General features: G+C 59.0%; 2 protein-coding genes across 8 annotated transcripts in view; both read right to left on the reverse strand.

Moving 5' to 3' along the window:
* Positions 1-329: 329 nt before the first annotated feature.
* On the reverse strand, positions 330-15,775 carry PWP2 (PWP2 small subunit processome component). 2 transcript variants are annotated; one of them, XR_009532677.1, is made up of 22 exons: positions 15,696-15,775; positions 14,058-14,170; positions 12,867-12,961; positions 12,497-12,596; positions 11,520-11,663; positions 10,499-10,634; positions 10,097-10,314; positions 9,652-9,795; positions 8,978-9,048; positions 8,491-8,627; positions 7,997-8,145; positions 7,694-7,841; positions 7,297-7,447; positions 6,480-6,660; positions 5,303-5,450; positions 4,619-4,727; positions 4,012-4,077; positions 3,294-3,512; positions 2,988-3,138; positions 2,776-2,850; positions 2,009-2,614; positions 330-1,076 (listed from the first exon to the last, which is right to left on the reverse strand). XR_009532677.1 is itself a non-coding variant. In XM_060100396.1 (21 exons), exons 1-21 carry the CDS (start codon positions 15,711-15,713, stop codon positions 2,437-2,439), a joined length of 2,751 nt encoding a protein of 916 aa, XP_059956379.1. In that variant the 5' UTR covers positions 15,714-15,775; the 3' UTR covers positions 1,100-2,436. The 2 variants fall into 2 exon arrangements, 1 of the variants encoding a protein (XP_059956379.1); XM_060100396.1 differs by lacking the exon at positions 330-1,076 and having other exon boundaries at positions 1,100-2,614.
* A 705-nt stretch (positions 15,776-16,480) lies between these two features.
* The window catches only part of TRAPPC10 (trafficking protein particle complex subunit 10), a 92,522-nt gene continuing 87,021 nt past the window's right edge, over positions 16,481-21,981 (reverse strand). For all 6 annotated transcript variants that reach the window (XM_060100400.1, XM_060100397.1, XM_060100401.1 and 3 more), the window contains 2 exons: positions 20,051-20,245; positions 16,481-19,755 (listed from right to left, as the gene is read on the reverse strand). In XM_060100400.1, the coding sequence (XP_059956383.1) occupies positions 19,517-19,755; positions 20,051-20,245 (434 nt within the window). In that variant the 3' untranslated portion in view covers positions 16,481-19,516. The remainder of the gene's footprint in view (positions 19,756-20,050; positions 20,246-21,981) is intronic.

Here is a 21,981-nt window from a genome sequence, read left to right on the forward strand (position 1 = left end):
CTATGGAACTCACCATGATCTTTGGTCCGTCTAACTAGAGGCTGGCGTTTTGGCCAGTTCCTCCACTGAGGCAGGTCGATTTTGAAGGGTGGCCTTGTGATAGGCACCCCCTCCCCGTGGGGCTGCTCATCCTGGTGCTAAGCCTGTGCCCGTGATGATGAAGTCTGAGGCCTCCTTCCTTTTGTCTGCTCTCCTGGGGTGGACATTACCGACCCTTTTGAGTCGGGCACCAATAAGCGTCCTTCTCCTCAGTGTCGCTCGCGCCAGTAGACAGAGACCAAGTTCAGCTGAGAAGCAAAGGAAAGCTTTATTCTTTGATCGAAGAACGGAGAGATGGGAGCTTGCTCTGTAGCAGTGTCTCCCCTGAAAGGCCCAGGGGCGGTGCTGCTTTATAGGGTTCTGGCAAAGGGAGGGGTGGAGTCATTGTGGGTCAGGCGGGTGCAGCACTTCTGCACACGGCTCACCCAGTCTGGCTGTCAGGCAGAGCCGGTTTGCACTGGGAACACTAATCCAACATGTTAGGTGGGAAGCCTCTGCACACGGCCCCCTACAGACAAGTAAAACTAGAATAAACACAAAAGAGGTGGGACCGTATCACCTGGATTCCATCTTATTTTTCCGGGGACCCCAGTGGGCTTTGCTGGGGACATTTCCTTTAGGTTGGGGCTCTCTGGGCCCCAGAGAGGAACACATCCTCCTGGTGTCCACATCGTCATCCATGCGTGTTTCTGCAGAGGCCAACGGGCTGGGGCCGAAGATGAGTTAGTGGCACGTGAGTGACGTGAGAATGGGGCCAGCTTGTAGGGCCTGGTGAGCTGCAGGCCTCTTTGTTTGCGGGCCTATCACACCAACTCTTCTTTTGGTGTGCTTGGACCCATTTTTGCCATTTGATGGGCCCTTGGTAGCCAGTGTGTTCTAAGGCCCTCCAGGCAAGTTGGGAGTATCCTTGGAAGGCTAGACCATCTCTGGTTTGGGTCAGTTCCTCTGCTGACTAGTTACACGTTGGAAGGTTATAGTTTTCAGTGGCTCCCACTTGCTAGGGTGTCCTGGCTTGTGGATGAACGGTGGTCCGAGCTCTGTAGGGAGGCATTTGAGTACATCGTTAAGTGAACTGTAGAGGGTACAAGGGGAGGTCAAATTACAGGAGAATTTTGCTTCGGGAGTGGGCATTAGGGCAGCCTCTAGAGGAAGGTCAAGGTTATATTATTTAGTCCTCCTGTAATCATTAGTGGGGGAGCCTGGGAGAGGGCTGGCAGGGCTGAGTGTATCTTTCCCCAGCGGGGGGTTAGGATGACAGACCCAACAGTGCCTTTCACCCCCTGCTGCAGTGGCTTTTGAGAGGTGAGTCAGAGTGTCTGTGTCCCAAGCTCAGTGTGTGGCAACCCCTGGCAGGAAGATGGGAGGAGGAGGAAAACAGGGTCCATCCCAGTTCCTTTCAGGACCACGGGGGTAGTTTACAGATGACTTATTTGCATCTAAAAATACACGACTATCAACGTATTTATTTTCTACCTTAATACCCAAGAATAGAAGAGGCTCTGATAGACATTATCATATTTACAAAGTAAATGACTCCATCCCAAGATAGCACGTGAGTTTCATAAGCAGACAGAAGAGCACACAGCCCCACCAGACTAGCAAGAACCTGCCCGCCATCCATCCTAATAGTGGTCCAGTGACTCATGGCCACACCTCTGGTGACCTGCAGGCTGGGGCCTGTGTCCTGGCCCTGGAAGCTGTAGCTACCAAGGGACCGGGGGCCTGGCTGTGCTCTAGGTTGCCCTCACAGTGACCCTTCCCGAGGGGCATCGCAGGATGGAGTCTTCCTCTCAGAGCTGGCCAGCAGGTCTGATGGGTCTCCCTGGAAAGCCTGTCCTGGCCCAGGCCCAGGCCCTGGCCCTCTTCAAGGTCAGAGTCAAGCAGATATCCCCTGCCGGACCCTGTGCAGGGATGATGGGGCTGGCAGCCTAGGCTGGGGCCGTGAGGGCGAACCACCTGCCCTGCTCACCTGTTCCTTGGCACAGAGGTGCCAGCAGGCAGGTGGCCCTGATCCCCCAGCACGACAATCACACCCAGGATACAATACAAACATTTCAAATTCAGAGGTCAGACTTCATACCTACATTGTAGAGATACACGTTATCAAAGCTTTATATTAAAAACATAAAAACTCATACAAAGTTTGAGTCTATACACGTGAGCCCATTCACCTCTCCGCAAGGTGCTTTCAACGGCAGACACTCCTGGGCCCTGGGTGCCAAGCCCGTGCCTGCCAGGGACCCGTCAGCTCAGGCACCGACCCCATGGTCGCGTTTGGTTCCTGCAGAAGAGTGAGTCCTGGCAACAGTGCCCTTGCGTCCCAGCTGACCCCCGCGGTGGAGGGCCCACCTTGCCCAACATCCCCACCGAAGCCAGCAGGGCTGCAGGCGGCCAGCTCTACGCCAGCGGCCCGTCTCCATCCCCAGGTCCGCTCCTGAGCAGGTGCAGACTGCTGTCGTCGTCCTCAGGTGCGTCTGCTTCCTCCTCGCTGCCCGGTGGTTCAGAGGGCCGCTTCAGGCCCCGCTGCTTAGAGACGGCCAGAGCGTACTGCATATTGTAGCGGTTCCAGTCACAGCTGCCGAGGGCACACGGGACTCACGTTAGTAAGACCAACGCTGGGCCCTTCTGTCCCCAGATCAGACAACACAGAGAGCGGCCCTGGCGTGGAACCAACTGGAACCTGCTGGTGACAGTGAAAGCCCCGCCCTGCCCATCAGCCACTCCCGAGATACGTACAGTTTGGAGACGTCGTCCCAGTGGCGCTGGATGCTCTTCTGAAGGAACTGAACTGCCGGCAGCAGTGTCCCCACTCTGGAAAGGAAACGTCCCTCAGCGTGGGCGGCCACCACGAGGCCACCCGGACCTGCTCCACGCTGTACGCTTGTAAAAGCCTCCCCTGGTCTGTGCGTCCACACAGACAGCTGATTCAGGGAGCGGGCGGGTCGTACCTGGACTTGAGCTTCTGTCCGTGGACCATAAGCAGTTTCTGAGTCCATATGAGGTAGAATTCTAGATGGCGAGACTCTTCGAAGGATGAAGCTAAAAATTCCAGCACCTTCTCCACATACAAGTCAGGCAGGGAGGAGCTGACGACCTCAACTGGAAGAGAAGGAGGAAAGTCCCACTCAGCCCGCAAAGAACCTGTCAGGAGAGACGCACTCACAGCTCTGCACGTGCAGAGACCCGGCCGCCGCGTGTGGCCACAGGGCCCCTCGGCCCCGCGGGCCTCCCCAGCGCTGGCCTGGTGGGCTCACTCTCATCCCAGGGAACCGACTCCAGGGCCTCCTGCATCAGCTTCCTCTCGTTGAGCCGGAAGGCCATGAGGATGGCCCTGGTGAAGTCCCGCTGGCACAGCACCGCCCGGATCTGCGCAGGCGTGACGCTGGTGTCCAGCTCGAACGGGTCAAAGAGCATCCGGGCGTCCAGGGAGTAGATAAGGAGCCCCTCGGTGGTGGTGGCCGCCCAGCAGCGCCCTGGGAAATTAAGCAGACTTAACAAAGGCCTCCTGAACGTTTATTTCCACTTTTCCCCATTTTTTGAAGAACAGGTACTGAACATGTCCCCGGGGTCCTGAGTGCGACAAGCGGGAGGGAGCCTGGGGGACGCCGGCCCCTTGGGAAGCAGCGCCCCATGAGGGTCAGCCTGCCGCAGCCCCGTCCTGCTCCCTCCCCTGCCGGACACTGCTGGGGCGGCCCGACAGGCACATGGCAGGGCGCTCAGGGCAGGTGCCCACCTCCCTGCTTGGAAGCTGGGCGTGTCTGAAGCCATAGCTTCCATGGCCGTCCACCAGTGGGGACAAAGATGGCCACGTCTCACCCCCAGGGGTCGGTGGTGCCCAGAGCCGGCCAGAGGCTCCATGCCGCCCTCGCCCCGGGAGGGGGCTGACAGGCCCACTGTGCACACCGCAGGCCCAGAAGCCCATCGGGACCAAGCCCACCCCTCCCACATCAATGACCTGATGCCCAGGCGCACCGGTGGGAGAGAAGCGGAGCGAAGTCACCCTGATCTCAGGTTTGAAGTGCCGGGAGCTCATGTCACCTGGGAACAGAGGCACCGCCCGTCACAGGGCAGCACATCCCTCACCACTCGCCCCACAGAGGGAGGCCCGCCCTGCAGAGCCAGCAGGAGCAGCAGCCCCGTGTTGGGGCCTCAGGTGCTGCTTCGTGGGCCCTGCGGGCCTCCGCGGACGAGCCCTCAGGGCGGACGGTCTCTGGGCTCCAGCCTAGCCAGCAGCCGGCTTGTCCATTCTGGAGAAAAGCCCTGCCCGGCCCAGGATGCGAGGCAGGTAGTTCCAGCCCCTCAGGGCCCTCAGGCCGGGGAGGCTGCCAGCCCAACACTGGGCTTGCCCTGAAGCCCACATGGGGGCAGGCGCAAGGCACAGGGCTGGGCACCGGCCAGATGCCCAGCCACTTGCAGGGGGGACCCCGCGCCCTGGCCACCAGCGCCAGAGTTCCTGGACGTCAATCGCTGCAGCCCCGACGAGAGCAACACCGCCCGCCATCCCCCAGGACAAGCAGGTGGTGAGCAGGGCGGCCTGCCGTGCCCTGGCCAGGGGGACACAAGAGGACCCACTGCTCACCCTTCTTTACGCCTGGCAACGGGATCGTGACTCCGCCCTCCTCCATGGCGTCTTGGTCAATGAGCGCCAGGTTGCCAAACTCTGTCATTTTCCTTCGGTTCAAAAATTCCTAAAGGGCGAAACCCGGACATCTCACCGCGGGAGGTGCAGGGAGGGCGCACTCGTCTGCCCCCCTCCCTCCTGTGCCACCAACACAGGCTGGGGGGCGGCCGGCCCTGCCTGGAACCCCACGGGGCACACGGGGCCTGAGACGGGACAGGGCAGCGCCTCCCCTGGGCTCCCGCAGCCAGCCCCGTGGTGGGCGGATTCTCTAACCCGACAGCCGAACGAAGGGCGCGCGTGACCCTGCGAGGGAGCCGCACGTGGGTGCCGCCTGCTGCCACCGGCCACAGCCCGTCCTGCTGCATGTCCCCGGGGACATGACGAGGACAGCCCACCCCGGAACACCCAGGAGGGGCGGGCCCACAGCCGCACGCAGAAGCCCCTCGCCCAGCAGGGGAGCCAGAGCAGGTGAACCCGGGCAGGCGCACCTGTCCAGAGGCGCCCCCCCAGGTCCCCGTGGAGCCGGCGCGTGAGCAGGGCCATGGGTGAGGCCAGGCAGCCCTGGGCGTTTGCAGCAGGGACCACACAGGGGTCCCGTGCAGCCCCCGGGCCCTGCTCTGCGGCCTTGCAGCGCTCGCTCACCTCCATGGCGTCCAGAGAGAGGTTGCAGGAGATCTCGAACTTCTTCCTGAGAATCTGCTCCTTGACGTGATAGATGCACACAAACCTGGACATCCCTCCCGCCAGGATACTCTGGCCGTCCGCAGAGTAGCACAGAGTGGTGAAGGCCCTGCACAGAGTGGACGCTGACTCAGATGCCACCCAGAAGGCAAACAGCACCCTCCCCAGCATCCTCCAGGGCTCTGGCCTAAACCCTGCAGGGTCAGAACCTTGGCCCAGTCACCAGGCTCCTTCTGGGCAGCACAGCCCCTGGACGAGGGGCAACGCCGCAGCTTCCGAGAGTCAGGGCGGCTCCCAGAAGGGCCACGGGGAGGCGCCCGCCCGCGCCGCTCACGGCAGCACTCACAGGGGCGTCTGCTCGGGCCCGCAGGACCAGAAACCTGGCGTTCGCTGCCCTGCTGGTTCACAGGACTCAAGACGGTGGCCTTGGACTGGGCCGAGAATTCTCAGAGACAACGCCGAGAGCACAAGTGACCAAGGAAAAAATACACAGGTGGGCCTTTGCCACAATTAAAAACGTGCTTCAAACAACACCTTCAAGCAAGTGGAGATGAGCCACAGGAGGAAGAAGATACCGGCGAAGTGTATATCTGATGAGGGTCTCATGTCTCAAGTACACAAAGAGCTCTAAAAACTCAGCAATACAGACGGCCCGTTAGAACAGGCAGATGCTCTGCAGAAAACGTTCTCCAAAGCCCACACACAAATGGTCCATCGGACGTGAAAAGACGCTAAGAACATCACTGCTCAGGGAAATGGAAACCAAAACTATGAGGCGCCAGCTCACACCCACCAGAACAGCTGGGATTTTTAAGAACAGGCAGGAAGGAGCATTGCCCATGATGTGGGGACAGCGGAAGCCCCTGCCCTGGGGGGATGTCAACTGTGCAGGCCCCTTGCAAAACAGTCGGGGGGGGGGTGTCCTCAAAAGGTGAAACAGAGTCACCAGGGGGCCCGGCAATGACACTGGCAGGGATGCACCCGAAAACTGAAAATGGGCCCACAGATTCTGGTCCTCGGGGTGGGAGGATGCAGAAGCCTGTCCATCCACACGGACCCCGCCAACACCCCGCTCCCTCTGGGAGGGGCCCCCGCTGAGGAGCTCCTGGGCCCCGGGACAGCCCCACCGAGCACTCACTTCCCCTTGGCCGAGTGCTTGGCAGTGATCTTGTCCAGCTCCTTCCTGCCCGTCTTGAGGTCGTGCCTGCCCTCGATGGAGCCAGTCTGCACCGCGTTTTCGGGGTCCCAAAAGGTGATCTGCGAGTTCAGAGTGGCTACAGCCAGCTCGGCACCGTCAGGGCGAAAGGTCACGGCCAGAGCTGAGAAGAGGCGCGGAATTAGGGCCGAGGAAGACCCTGGGCTCCGGCCGATGGGCCACACTGAGCTGCCCTCATCCCGGCACCCTGAGGGCCTGGGGGCCGCAGGACGCGCACAAGGCATAACCGAGCAGGGGCGGCCCAGTGGAGGGCTCTGAGCGGGAGGCGTCACGTGGAGGTCATGGCGGGGCTAGAGACGGACTAGCTGGAGGCGGGGGTGGTACAGAGGCCCCCAGAAGACGCAGGGGGCCAGTGGCTAAAAGCCTGAATCAGAGCCAGGTTGGGTGGCAGGAAGCAGAGACCACCACAGAGACCACGAGCCCCGGGGCCAACGACCGGGTTCCATGAGGGCCAGACACGGGCAGCACAGTCTTCGCTGTGACCCATCAGCTCTGCAGCTCGGCCGGCTGTGCACCAGGACGCTTTGCCCCTGAGCGCAGGCAGTGGGGCTCCAGGACAGGGCCTCAGGCCCAGGAAGCTGCTACAGCAGGGCCCCCGGCTTGCTCCCCTTGGGGAGCCCGATGCCAAGTGACAAAACCAGGCCGCCAACCCTAACAGCCCACAGCACTCGGAGCCCTGGGTTTATCCAACCACGCGACCGAGACCGGGCCTTTCCCCCGGTACCCGGCAGCTACTTACCGTCAGAGGTGAGGGCCAGCGTCTCTGTGGTCCTCCAGCTGTCCGCCATGTCCCAGAGACGCACCGTCCTGTCCCAGGAGGCGCTGGCCAAGACCGACTTCATTGGGTTAAAACACAGACCACTGATGGGCCCCTCATGGCCGGACAAAACCTACGGCCGTTCAGAAAAGAGCTCTGAGGACGAGAGACGCCCAGCGGGCCGCCCCGGCGTGCAGAGGCCGTGGCCGCTGGGCTGCGGTGTGGGCCCGGAAGAGGAGCCCGCCCAGGAGACGCGTGTGAATAGTGCTCCCCGTGCCCGGGATGTGACTCTGCCCCCACTCCTCTCGGGTCAGCCAGGCCCCCTCCCCACACCCCAGCCCCCGGCCAAAAGTGCAGCTCCTGGACTCGCGGCCCTTACGTCGAGGAGCCTGCCCGTCTGCATGGACCAGATGAGGATCTCAAAAGAGTCCTGGGCCCCAGCAGAGACGATGTCCCCGCTCGAGTTCACAGCCACACAGGAGAACTGGGTGGGGCGCGGCGACGTGAAGGTGCGGAAGTTGCGGTACCTGCAGGAGGACAGCCCGGTTGGGACGGTCCCAGGGCCATGAGCCTTCGTGGGCCTCACCCCGTGTCTGACCGACGAGCCCAAAACCCTCAGCCTCGTTCTCAGCCCGGCACACGGGGAGAGGCTGTGGGGCAGGCCTCCCCGCAGGAAGCTCACCTGTGAAGGTCAAAGGCGCGCACGGTCCCGTCCATGGAAGAGGTCACGATGACGTAGCCAGTGGTGGTGAAGGTCACGCCGGTGACCCCACTCGAGTGCTCCGTGAAAGTGATGAAGCAGAAGCCGCTGAGGGTGTTCCACACCTTGACCTGTGGCGGGTAGCGCCCCGGCTCAGGACACCCCACGGGGTGCCCCGCGAGCGAGGACGGGGGGGCAGCCTCCCACATCTGAGAGCGGCTGCTGGCACCATGGACCCCTCAGGCGTGCCCAGAAAACCGAGCCGAAAAGGGGGAAACAGACACCCAAGGCCTCTCCACTCAGACCGGGCAAGTCTGCAAACGGCTTCTCAGGAAGCCAGCCGAGGCGGGTGGGCTCTGGAGCTCCAGGCTGAGCCCCAGGTCAGGGCCTGGCCACGGTGCCAAACCCGCCTCGGCCAGGCCAGCAGGACGGGGGCAGGACCCCGCCGGCCCCCCCTGGCGGCCCCCGTGGCCCACCTTGCTGTCGTCCCCGCCGGTCACAAGGTACTGCCCGTCAGGGGAGTAGGCCAGGGACACCATGCTGTTGAAGTGGCCCTGCTGCTTGAGCACGTAGGATTCGCTCTGCCACTCCCACACCAGCAGCTGGCCCAGGCCTGCGGGGCACACGGGGACTGCTCGTGACACCGCTCGCCCGTCTCGGCCCGAGGCAGGTGCCGTCAGCCTCCGCCTGAACGAGGGGCCCCAGCACGGAGACGCCAGCCTCCCGCGTCGCCCGCCAGAGGCCAAGGCGACAGGCCGGATGCTGCCGAGGGAGGCCAGAATTCAGGCAGCAACAGGACTCAGGGCTCAGAGGAGCCTTTGTGCAGGAAGCTTCGGCGGCTGCTCCTTCCTAGGGAGGTACCTGGCTGCTGGCCTGGCGCGGTGCCCTGGGGGGAGGCGGGATGGCCGGCAGGCTTCCCGGAGGAAGAGTCCCACTCCTGTCCTCACAGACCCAGGTACCAACCTGAGCACCCGAAGGCGATCCAGTCCCCAGAGCCGTTGATGGCGATGGACGAGACCCTCTGATCCGAGACACTGCGGAGAAACACGGGGCGCGGTCAGTACAGCAAGGGCCCCCATCCCTTCCCCGGGGTGGCTGTGCGAGTGAGGACAGGGCCAGGTCTCCCCACTAGCAGCACCCACTTCCTCCCCACCCGTTTACTAGACATAGACAATTCACTTCACTGAGCGCATCAGGAAACCCAGAGTTTTCTTGCCCCGCGTTCAAAACCTCGAAGCTGCGTGACTTCGGGAAACCAGTGCTTTTAGTTTTCTCAACGTTCCAAAGATGCAGAAGAAAGATGAGAACAGGAAGTAAAAACAGTGTGATCTACACGTGGAACCAAAGCTCCCTCTGACTGGGGGTGGATGCGGCCGAGGGGACTGCACGTCTGAGATGGGGGCAGGGCAGCAGCGCCCCCAGTCTCTCTAATCCAGGAGAGAGGAAGGCGCAAGTGTCCTGGGAAGCCATCCGTGCGGCTGGCAGGGCCTCTTGGCCACTCCACGGCCCTTGGTCCAGACGGGCGCAGCACGGCTTCCACCTTCCCCCACTGCCCGCCGGTGGACTGAGAGTGCGTGCACACGCACACACACACACACGCATGCACACACGTGACCACACAGAGCAGAGTCGCTGACCTCAGGGAGTGGATGAGGTTGAACTCGGGGAGCTCGTGAAGGTGGAAGATTCCGGAAGCAAAACCAGTGACCAAGAGGTGGACCTTCTTGTGATACGCTGCAGCTGTCAGATGGTTGAAATCTCCTTCTTTATTGAAGAAGTACCTAGCAGGCAGGGACACAAGGACTGTGGGAAGAGGACCAGAGAGCGCGGCTGGCCTCACAGCCACACCCCGACCCCCGGGGCATGCAGAGGGCGCCGCCCCTCCTCCTGAGGACCACCTACTCCTCCGTCCTCACACTTGCAGCTCTGCGCGCCCAGCTCCTGACCCTGGTCTGCCTGGGACCGCACTTCCCCAGGTACCCCCCGACTCCTCATCGCCCACCCCCGCCTGGGGCCCCGGGGCAGGAATCACAACGTGGCCCCAGAGGGTGCAAGGCCACCCCGTGCAGGCGGGAGACCTACTTGGCCGCCCGCGAGTACTTCACTTTCCCCTGCTGCTCCTCGGCGGCCGGCGCGGCCTTCCCGTGGACGGTGGTCTCCCTCTCCGCCTCGTCCTCCGCCCCGTCCTCCCTCTGCAGCAGGTCCGCCTTCCAGCCCGTGGGGGCTTTCAGCCTCAGGCCCTCAGGGAGGGTGTCACACTGCCACACGCACAGGGCGCCGTCCTGGCTGAGCGTGTACAGCTGCGGAGGGAGACGCGAGAGCCTGGGTCCCCCTGACCCCCAGCCCACGGTGCCCAGGCTGCACAGACACCGCCCAAGCCTGCCCCGGCTACCGCGGCCCCAGCCTCCCCAGCCTCCCCAGGGAACTGGGAGCAGCCTCAGGGGAGGGCCCAGCGCCCGCTCGAGGCTGTGACCGGGGACGTACGTCCAGGCTGCTGGACTCGAAGAAGCAGCCCACGATGGCGTCCTTGTGTCCCCCCAGCGCGTAGTAGATGAGGTTGTCCCACCGCTCGGCCCCAAACACCCACGTGGACATGTCTTTGCTCCCGACCGCAAAGCACCTGGGGGACAGGGGAGTCGCAGCTCAGCCTCGGGCTTGCAGGTGTCAGCCTCCCCATGGGGTCCCCGGGCACAGGGGAGACGCCCAAGGCTCCAGGCGGGGACAGCTCTCGTCTGCTGCATCCACCTGTGCTTCTCCCGGGACCAGGAGCCTCACTGCACGTGTGTCACTGTCCCTCCGAACAAAGGAGTCTCCCGGCGGGGGGCAGCCCAGGGGAGCCTGAGAACCGACCACTGAGCCCGTGGGGGGCTGCCTGGGGACCCAGCTCTTCATGCCTCCCTGACCCGCCCTCGATCCCAGGACCTGCGGAAGGACAGGGAGGCTTCGCTATGGGGTGCCCGGTCCTCCCCGCAGACCCACCCCCGAGGAGCCCACCTGCATCTCCCGCGGACGCACTGCACGCCTGGGGGCTGCGTGACCCGCACTGTGGCCAACCACGTGAGAACAGCCCACCTGGTGCATGAAGTGGCAGCCACCAGCAGCCTTCCCTCCCCCTCCCGGCGCACAGAACCCAGGGCAGCGGAGACACATCCTGCCCCTCTCAGGGACAGCTGGGCCAGAGCACGGGCCCGGCAGCCAGGCTGGGTGACGCCCGCCAGCTCTCCTCCTGCCCACAGCTGCCCCGGAAGCTGGGCCACCGCACGCTGGCTTATCGTGGTCCTCATCCAGGGCTGTGCTCTGCCCTGGTTTCCGGTGACAAGGGCCAGACAAACCTGACTCAGACCCAGGAGCCAGGCCTGCGCCCTGTGCCACACGAGGCTCGTGAGAGACCATTTGAAAACAAGACGGGGATGCGACAAGTCACCCCGAGTTCCCCAACAAGGTGCTGTTTACAGGTTCCCCTCGGGCCCCTCCTATGCCCAGCCCCACCCCGACCAGGCCTCACCGGGAGTCGTCTGTCCAGTCAATGCACGTGGTCTCATCGTACGGCCCGAAGTAGGTTTTGTCCAGAACAAACGCGTTGAATTCCCGCTTCCTCCCAGGGGCGTGGTACATCTGAGCAAGGTTGCCTTTGGTGACAACAAATTTCCTGCCGCAGAAATGGGTGCCATCAACATCCAACGCCAGTGAGGGCCCCAAGCCCAGCTCAGAGCTCCGGAGAGGGCCGATCTCCTGCTCCGAGGCCAGCCCTACAGGCGGCAAACCTGGAGCCCTAACCCTGCCTCTCACGGGCCCTGAGTCCCCCCTTCTCTGGGCGGACAGTCAGGAAGAAGTGGACAGACCCCGGGCCCTGCCACACCTCTGCCCCGGAGCAGAGACCCTTCAGGTTCTCCCGCCGGCCCAGGGGGTGGTCACCAAGGCCAGACCAAGCTCAGACAGCCCCAGGTGGAACCGAACGCAAGACACAGACAGGCCCTGTGACAGGACCCGGGCGCGGCCCCTGCCCAGGACGGCTTCTCCGGGGTCTCTGAGGGTGGACGTGGGGCGGGGCTCACCACTGATTGCTGTAGCCACCCCTTTCATGGCACAGCCAGCCAGCGTGGGCGTGAGCAGCCGGGAACAGCCCCCCTTCCCACAGCCCTGGAGCCCAGAGCAGGCCCAGGACTCGCCACGTGCTCCTCCCAGCGGGGTCAAGGCCGCGGGTCGGTGCCGCTCAGCACAAGGGCTCCTCCATGACCCGCTGTCTGGGGGCACAGCTTCCCTGGAGACAGTTTTGGACAGGAACCTGCAGAACCTGCCACTCGAGGTGTGAGCACCAGCCCCGGGGGAGGAGAGGAGGGGCCTGTGCAGCCGGGATCCAGAGGGGGACCCAGAGGGGCACGGGCTCGGGGACTGTCTGTGGCCGCTGTGGTGATGTCTGAGCCCACCAGGTGCGAGGGAGCCTGCAGCTCCACAGCTCCCGCCCCGCCCGCAGGGCCGTACCTGCCATCGGGGGAGAAGGAGACGCTGTGCACAGCGCCCTTGAAGTGGAAGCGGTGCAGCACGGCCCTGCAGACCAGGCTGGCGAGCAGCGCGTCGCCCCCTGCGGGAAGGGAGAGCAGAGGGAGGCCCCGCACGCTGCACGCAGGCGTCAGGTCGTGAGGCCCAGCCCCGCGGGGCCGGCGGCAGACGGCCAGGGAGGACACCCCGCGTGCCCGCCCGAGGCCCACCGGGGCCGCAGACATGGAAGCAGCCGAGGGGACCATGCGGGCCTGGACCCCCAGGGGTCTTAGTGTCGGCCTCGGGTCAGCTGGACGCCCGCCCGGCAGTCACCACCCCATGCCATTGCCACCTCTCGGCCGAGGGCGGTTACCTTCATCGACAATGATGGCAAGGCGGCCGTCCGGGGACAGCCCCACACACTTGATGTTGTACCGAGTGGCCAGAGGCAGAGTGTCGGACTTGTTGCTGGGAGACAAAAAAAACAGAGCTGAGCTGCTGCTCTTGGGTCACCAGGCGGGGGTGGGGGACCGGGCCAGCCTGGACCAGCAGCACCCACCCTGCACCTGTCTCCCCGCCCCTCCAGGCCTGCCAGAGCCCCGGACTCCTCAACCGCCCCTCCCTTGAGAGGTAGAAGAAATAAGACAACATCCTGGAGGAAATTTCGCTAAGCATGTAAAAACCTTAAAAGTGGGTTTCGAACGTGTCAATTTTGCTTCCAGGACCTCATCCTGAGAGGACCCTGGAAACATATAGTCAGGAAACCAGAAACAAGCCAGCTGTCCAACAGGAGGGTGAGCTCATGGACAGCATGCCTGGTAAAGCTTTTTGCAGAAATGCAAAAACACAGAAAATGGAAAGCTAAGTAAAAATAAACAACCACCGGATTACATTCTAATTTTGTTATTATATAGTGCCACCCTGTGGTCATTCCTCTACACAGCACCGTCACTATCGACACCAGTGATGACCCCGCCAGCAGCTGGCCCTGGGTGTGCCCTGCACTTCAGGAAACAACTCACAAGCAAGGCAAGTACTACGGCCCCATCTTACAGACTCGGAAACGGAGGCCTGCAGAGACCCAGGCAGCCTCTGCAACAGGAGGGTCTCGCCCAGGCCACACATGTCTGCAAAGGGGTGACAGCCTCCCCCCGAGAAGACAGAAATGGAGCCACGTGCTTGCTCAGCAGGAGACAGAGTGAACCTGAGCACACAGAGCTGGTCCCGGCCGGACGGCAGTCCAGGGCGGCTCCCACACCCCAGGCGCCCCCTCCCAAACGTTTCAGCCAAGCGACACGCAGCTACTACGCTGAAGGGAACATCAACAACCTCATTACATGGGGTTCAGCTGAGAGACGAGAAGGAAGAAACCAGGATCCCTACTGCCAGTCCCACTGCTGACCCGTCAGCACTATGTAAATCCCGTAGCCCCCTACCAGGGGGCTGTCTCCATCGCCTGTTTAACAGTAACAGGTGTGCTATTAAAAAGAGAGGTGAGGAAAACACTGTTTTTACCTGCCAACTACAGTGATCACAGCTGTTAACGTCATTTCAGTGAACTTACTTTTTTAGGTCAAACACAGTGACTCTGTTTCCCACGGGACTGATAACTGAATTTCCATCACACGTGAAATTCAAGTTTCCACACCGATAGACTGTCCCCAGCAAATTTGAAAACTGAAAAGAAAACAAAGCTGTCTTAACACAAAGAAAACACAACTCCGGGAAAGGGCTAAGCGAGGCCTCCGATGGCGCAGAGACCCCCGCAGGCTCCCTGATCATTCCTGGGGTCCCGCTAGCCACCCCCCACCCCCCGGAACACTTCCTGGGCACCTACAAGGCCAGGAGGCCCTGAGCAAGAGAGAGGAAGAAGTGAGCCCAGTCCCCAGGGGCCCTGAGCTCCCGCTGGGGTGGGTAAGGGGCACGGTGAGCGTGGGGAAGCGTCCAGACAGGGTGTCTGCCGGGTGGAGGACAGGACAGGACCCACGTTGCAGGACGAGAACAGTTGTGACAATGGAACAGCGTCCCAAGTGCATCCTGGGTTCAAGGCTTCCTGAACAGGGTAACCTGCTGCAGCCCATCCATTCAATCATTCATTCAACCATCAGCCGCCCTCAGGTTCCACGTCGGGCAGGCGGGTGATGGAGAGAGAGCTGTGCCTGCAAGGGCGCCGTGCTACCCAGACAGCCAACACCATCGGCGGGAGAGGAACTTCAGAGGGTGCTCAGGGAAGGACCCTCAGAGGGGCCACCTGAGCTGGAACCCAGATGACAAGGAGCATCTGCAGCTGCAGGCGGGCAGGGCCTTGGGACCCCAAGGAGGCCACAAGGAGAGCCCGGTCAGCCCATGTTTTAAGCAGAGGTGAACCATGATCGATCCCCTTTTTCGAAGGTGACGCTAAGTGACCCTGGGAGCCAGAGGAGATGCAGGGAGTCGGTGAGCCTTTGGTACCATTCCGCACAGAAGGCAATGGTGTCGGAACTGGGGAGATGACCCAAGGAATGGAGAGCGTGGATGAAATCAGGCCCGAGAGGAGCTGGTCAGCAGGAGGTTTGGGTCACAGTGGGGAAGCAGCCTGAGCGGGAAGACCAGGTTGGGTGGGGGGCAGCGTGGGTGTGGGGTGCAGCTGCTGGAGGCCCGCGCTGTGGCCAGGGCCAGACCAAGGCTGTAAGGAGCTGGGACCCGACGGAGGGGGGAAAGGCCGGAGGCGGCGGCCCTGCGGAGGAACAGCCTTCAGGGGAGTGGCAGCAGCGAGCGGGGCCGCGCAAACGCCCAGAGTTCCAAACCAGCGGGTGGCCCGCTGTGCCAAGGGTCCCGAGACGTGGGGAGGATGCAGAAGCGCTCCAGGGGGCTCGGCGCCTGTCCCCCCTCCCTGTGTCCCCGCGTCCTCCCCACGTCGCGCGCTGCGGGCTCTGGGAACCAGGACTTCCGTCCGGGCTGGTTCTCGCTGTCCTCTCGGAGCTCAGCCGGACCCTCCCGCAGCGCTCCTGCTCCTCCCGCCCACGCCCGCCGCTCGGTCCCAGTCCAGGGCGCTGCGGCCCCTCGCCCGGCCTGTCTCAGGCTGAACGGTGAGGGACCGACCGGTGCTGCCGGACCCAGCCCGCCCAGGCCCGGCTCCCTGGCCCCGAAGGAGCAGTCTCGAGCAGCGGCCCCACCGGGACCCCGGGCTAAGGACCCCACACCATCCCCGGCCCGCGCTCACCCGGTACGCGAACTTCATCGCGGCCGCCACACGTGCGTTGCTTGCAGCCTCTGCGCCTCGCCTCCCGGCCCGCAGTAAGCACTTCCGGGGCAGGAGAGCGGTCCCGCACCAACGCACCACAGCGCCCCCACGGGGCCCGGAAGAGCTGCGCCGCCGGAGGCTGGGCCCCAGCCCGCCGGCCCCGCCCCCGAGGCGTGGCCCCGCCCCACGAGGCGGAGCCCCAGCCCACCGCCCCTCTACCCCCGGAGGCGTGGGTTTCTGTCCGCCCGCACCGCCCACCGCAGTCCAGGCTTGGATCTTCACGGGCTTGGGCCGGGCCTTGACGAGCCATTCGGGCACCAAGGAGGGTGAGAAGGTCCAACCCCACGCTTATCCGTTTGAAAGATCTCGAATATGAAGTGGGGACCAAAACAACGAGACTGAATAAACTGAAAACCTTTTCCAAAGAAAATAAATTGTATTAGCGATGCTACCAAACATGACAGAGGCAGTTTTACCTTGTCAAAATTCAGGCTGGCAAATAGGTCTACAAAAAACTAGAGAACTCTGAACACTGAAATGTCTTACTTCTAGTGAGCTATTGGGTAATAAGTTGTAAAAAAAATCCCTAATGCTCCCCCCAAAGTAAATAATCTATGCTTAAGAGTCAAGAACAAGGATTAGGGAAAGAAAACAAGAAAGTTCTTTAACTTTAAACACTCAATTTTCACACTCCACAGCAAAAGAATGAAGTTCACAGCAAGTTTCTTCTTAAAATGTGTATTTTCAGAATTATAATGCTTACATTTTAAACAGTCTTAATACAATGGCTTTAGTCTAAATATATTACAGAATAATGTGAAAAATGACTTTCATAGTAAACCATGAAAATGGAGTTAATACCTGCAGTATCAAAGTCACCAACTTGTCACCTTTTCCAGCCACAGAATCCCAGCAAACCATATCAACAATGCTTTTGGGTCTTACAGCCTGACGCACAGGATGAATAATTTAGAGAAAGGGGCATTTTCATGAAAAATCAAATTTTAAAATCACATAGGAGATTTCTTTTAAAGATCACAGTTGACAATAAAACACTTTGATCAGCCTAGTTTGTTCTTTTATAAAAAGTTGTATAAGTTTTCATTTTATGTACACACCTGGAGTGTTTAATTTCATTTTATAACTCAATTTTATTTTAAACACTAAAGAAAAATTGACTAGAAGCCTGTGTGTCTTTTCTCCACTAACCCTTTATGGGATACCCAGCCCCATCAACTAAGACGAACATGGGAACCCGACCCACTACAGGCTGGGCTGACAATGGAACTGTAGGTAGAAGTCATTTTCAGATTAAATACAATTTCCACATTACAATCAGAAGAGTTATAATTTTTCCAATCATAGGAGACCCTATGAAATTCACCAAAATTATAACTTATTTTCTTTTTCATTTGCTAGTATTTACATCTTCCACAGATATTTGTAAAATGGCTGCATATTCTGCTTCTTAGATGCACATTCAGTACCTGGCTTCACAATTGTTTAACAGCTGCTACACCTTTACCAACAAAACCAGCGTAGCGTGTCTCAAACACATAAGCCTTATTTTAAACAAAACAAAAATCCAATTACAGCCTTTTAGTTAAAAAAAAAAGACGAAGTTTTAGGTGACAGTCTTCATTTCTGTTAAAAACAACAACAACAGAGGCACCCATGTAACTTAGTTTGCAAAAGATCTTTTGGGTAATTAGGGGGTAAAAAACAAACCTGCGATAAATTTGACTTCATTCAATTTCCAGACATAAGAAACCACCATAAACATTTTGGATTTCCCCTCCATTTTTTTCTCCTCTAAATATGTAAGTAGTTAGAGAATTTCATCCTGGGATCAGAACCCAGCACAAGTCAACCAAAAATCAGGGAAGCACTGACTCGCATTCCCCCTCCAGAAGGTGAGAGGGAACGCTACATTACACATGAAGCAAGGGCGCCTTCCCTGGGCTCCGAGGCTCACCACGTGGATGAGGCTTTTCTGACAGAATCAAATATCAAAGATCTCTTCATTCACAAGGCTTGGTGGATCTGTAGGGCAATCATCAATTTTTACAATAAAACAAACTTAACATTAGAAACCCTAAACTATCATTAGATTCTGAACTAATTTGCCTAATTTATTAGTTTTAAACTGCACGTAAGAAAGGTAAATTTCTGAGAAGTTTAATTAAACATACAAGCATTTATCTTTGTACACTTCTCCAATTTCTACAAATGAAAACCATGGAGGGGGGCGGGGATCACCACCTTCATTTGTTAAGCAAGCTGAAGACCGCACACAGAGAGCAACTGCTCCGCTCTATGCTCACTTTGCCCCGTGCCCGCTTGCCCCGCACCTCCAGCAAGTGGCATGCCAGGACAGTGGCAGCTGCTGCAGAAGGCCCTTTCTTCCCTGCCGCTCACACGTTTGAGGTTATTCATGAGGCCCCACCCTCTGCTGGACCGGCTACACTCGCATTAATCTGGTCAAGTTCAATTCCAACCACACTTTCCCAGTGAATTAAGAGTTCTCTATTTCTTATGTACAAAAATACATCCCTTTGGAGAGCTGGAAAAGGTTTAATACATACAACACTTATTTACAAGCTGTGACTTTCACACCAATAAAAACTAACACACGTTTATTTTGTCCTTGATTTTTGGTGCAACTTAAACATTACATCAGTTAGTTTGTACTTTTAAAAATAATAAATCAACCATATGTACAATTAAATTTACAACCTAGAGCAAATTAACCCACTTGGTATGACCGCAATGTAGTGGACAGCAGAGAGTAACAGTCCAAGACTTCCGTCCTTCCTGCAACCAGACTAGGAGTACACTGAGAAGACCCCCCAATCGTCATTGAAATGGAACCTCTTAATTTCTGAGACTTAAGGTGCAGAAGAAAAACATTCATTACACAGTTACAGTTACACGTAAAGACTAAGTTTAAAGGTGAGAGAAAAACAACGTACTAACCCCCACAGACACAATGACAATTAAAATAAATATATATTTAATTCCATGTGCATATAATACGTAATCCACATCGAGGGAGAAGGGAGAAAGGGTTCCAGAAACATTTACTTCCAAGTCATTTCAATACCGAGTTCTTTCTCATGCCCTGGTCTAGTCTTAAAGTACCTTTAAAATGGCTCCAGCTGATGAACGCTCCAGGTCACCCAGTTTGACAGCCCAAGGCACAGAAGGGGTTTTGTTCTTTCCCCACCCCAACCCCCAGCGCCATCCCCCTGCCCAGAAAGGGTGTTATTCTAGAAAAGCACAACTAGAGGATGTGGGGGTAAAGGACTGTGCTTTACCCCTTAGGAGACATACAAATCCACCTGGTCCAGAAATCGGGCAGCCGTGTGACCAGAAAGGCACACACGTGTCACTAATAAGCCTGCAAGGCCTGCTGTGAGTCTAGCTGAGAGACCCCTGGGCTTCCATAGAGACTCAGCAGATGACACGCTGCTCAGGTGAGAGCACTAGAAGCTCTTTCCCGAGCAGAGGGTGAGGGAAAAGGCGGGGCTCTGGGCAGACACGGGAGGACAGCAGCACAGGGCCGGGGAGATGAGAAAACAACGAGGCATCGTACACCCCGGACAGCACACAAGTAACGATGCAATTCAGCTGACCAGCTGTACACTGAAATTCTCTGATGCGCCCACGGCCACGCAGAATCACCAGAAGTCTGGTTAGAGCGAGAAAGTTACAACCGAGTCGGGATCCCTTCAAGCGTGCGCATGCACGCACGCACGCGCGCACGGCCGGTCTGGGGACTGTGTGAGCCCTGGGCATGGTCACGTGACGCTGACTTCGAGAACATGGTCGTCTTGGCTGGGGATGACCAGGACCTGCGTGCCCGCGCTGGCGTTGAAGGCCTGGCCGGGGGGCAGCGCCCGGAGCCGGGGCATGGGCAAGCCCTTGTGCTCGCTGCTGGCCACCGAGCGCGTGCTGCCCCTGCTCTGGACGCTGCCGCTGTCCAACTGGTCGTCCACGTGCTTGTCCACCGAGAGGCTGTCGTTTTCTATCCAGCTATCTGCAAAGCACATAGGAAGTGAGATGGAGGCCGCCCCGCGCCGACCTCTCCCCACCCCGGGGAGCCGCGAGCCTCCCGAGTCGCCCTTCAGGGCACAAGGATGTCACAGGCGGCCTCGCCTTTGAAGAGAATCTAGCGCCTGGGTCCTGGGCGGATTGCTCTCCAGACCAGGGCCCAACACGTGTAACCCTGACTAGTGTTTGGCCCTGGACACGGGCTGTTAAGCAGCAAGCCTGTCCCCATGCTAGTCTGTGGCCGCTCCGCACGGACGGCGCCTTCACCGCAGAGTCCTTACCGGCATCCAGTTGTGACGAGTGCGCAGAGTGATGGGGCAGGTATTTAAACAGCCTGACGTCGGGGAGGGGCAGGTAACCCGCAAAGAGGGGCATCACCTCCATGTGGACTCTGTGAGTGGCCCGAGCAGCCACAGGCATGGAGATGACCCCGGAACTCTTCCCGCACACTGCCCAATTGCTGCTGTTGTCGACAACTGAAACAAAGAGGGAAAGCACCGTTTTCACCCCAAAAAAGGACCTTCCGTGTTCACGCCAAAATAAGAAACATCAACAGTCTCACACTCCACAATGTGAAGTCCAGAACCAGAGCGTATACTCTGTATCTCGATGCCTTGTAACTGCACCTCAAAATAAAACACCTCTGATTTAATAAGGAAGATACAGGTTGGGGGCACAGGGAAAAACCACTTTTTCCTCCCCAAGTTAATAAATGAGCAGTGAATCAATCCTGCATTCAAATCCCCTTGAAAGCGCCGTGTGATGCTTCAAGAGCGCGGTCACTCCGGCTGCAGACTGGGGGCGGGGCAGGGAAGCTGGCTCCTCTGGGGGCGGGTCTGACCCCAACTCTGCCACTCAAAGAAGCCTCTGCTGGGATGGGAAGAAAAGATGCAGGTCAAGCCCTTAGCTCCTCTACGCGCACCTCGGAGAGGCTTTACTCTATGGCAGGTGCTGTTACAAACACTAGCTGAAACTACAACTGGGATGTAAGTCAGTGCGGTTCAAACACCTAACTGAGCAGTCGTTCAGAAGTTAGGTAGGACAGGTGCTGCTTGTCCTCGAGCAGCAGGTGACCTTGCACAGAGGTCAGAGCGTCCCTGCCATGGGACACAAAGCAAGAGCCCAGGAGCAGGTGACTAGACGCTCCACGAGCACAGAAGGGGTGGCAGAGGGCGAACTCCCCACGGGTGGGGCCGGGGGGCCTTCGAGGACGGGCAGAGGCCAAGCAGCACCGCGGAGGGGCGCACCGGAGCAGTGGTTCTCAGAGCTGGTCCTCAGGGCACCCGTGAGGGCACAGTCCTGCCTTCCTCAGTGTTCACACGCCCTCTGGTGGGAAATGCGAGGGCCTGAGTGTGAGCCGAGGCCCCATGTGCACTCAGCGAGTCAAGGCATTGTGTTCTTCGCCACCACAAACTTGCAGGAAAAGACCGCCAGTTTTAGTTAAGCATGCCCTCATGAAGCAGTCAAAATCAATTTAATTTTATTAATTCAACCCTTTCGTACATATCTCTTTTTTTTTTTTTTGCGGTACGTGGGCCTCTCACTGTTGTGGCCTCTCCTGTTGCGGAGCACAGGCTCCGGACGCGCAGGCTCAGCGGCCATGGCTCACGGGCCCAGCCGCTCCGCGGCATGTGGGATCTTCCCGGACCGGGGCACGAACCCGTGTCCCCTGCATCGGCAGGCGGACTCTCAACTGCTGCGCCACCAGGGAAGCCCTCTTTTTTTAACTTTAATTTTGAGATGATTAGAGACTCATAAGAACTTGCAGAATAGTAGAGAGAGGTCCGTGCACCCATCACCCTGCTTCCCATAACATGGGAAGCGGGCCTGGGCACAGCACAGGTCGCCAGGCCACTGAGCTTGCTGGGGTTTCACCAGCGAGCTCGTCAGCCTCAGGCATCTGGCAGACGCCTGCTTATAAATGAATGGCATAAGCCTGGCACTTCAGAGAAGTTGCCCATGATACAGTTCAAAACTCTGATCAAAAGTTAGCATTTTGGAAAACCTGCCTTTGCCACTGTGAGCTTGGCAGGGTCCTGGCACTCCGAGACTCTTGTGATGGGCCCAGCATGAGCCTGAGACCAGCATGAGTTTGTGGCCCTGAACAACGGAAAGGGGCTGCACAATTCAGGAACCGTGTTTCGCAAATGACGGAGGCGCGGGGCTACAAAATGTGCCCGGGTAAAAGATCCTTCCAAAATGCAAGGCAGAT

This window comes from Mesoplodon densirostris, chromosome 5 (genome assembly GCF_025265405.1).
Source record: "Mesoplodon densirostris isolate mMesDen1 chromosome 5, mMesDen1 primary haplotype, whole genome shotgun sequence".
Classification (NCBI taxonomy): domain Eukaryota; kingdom Metazoa; phylum Chordata; class Mammalia; order Artiodactyla; family Ziphiidae; genus Mesoplodon; species Mesoplodon densirostris.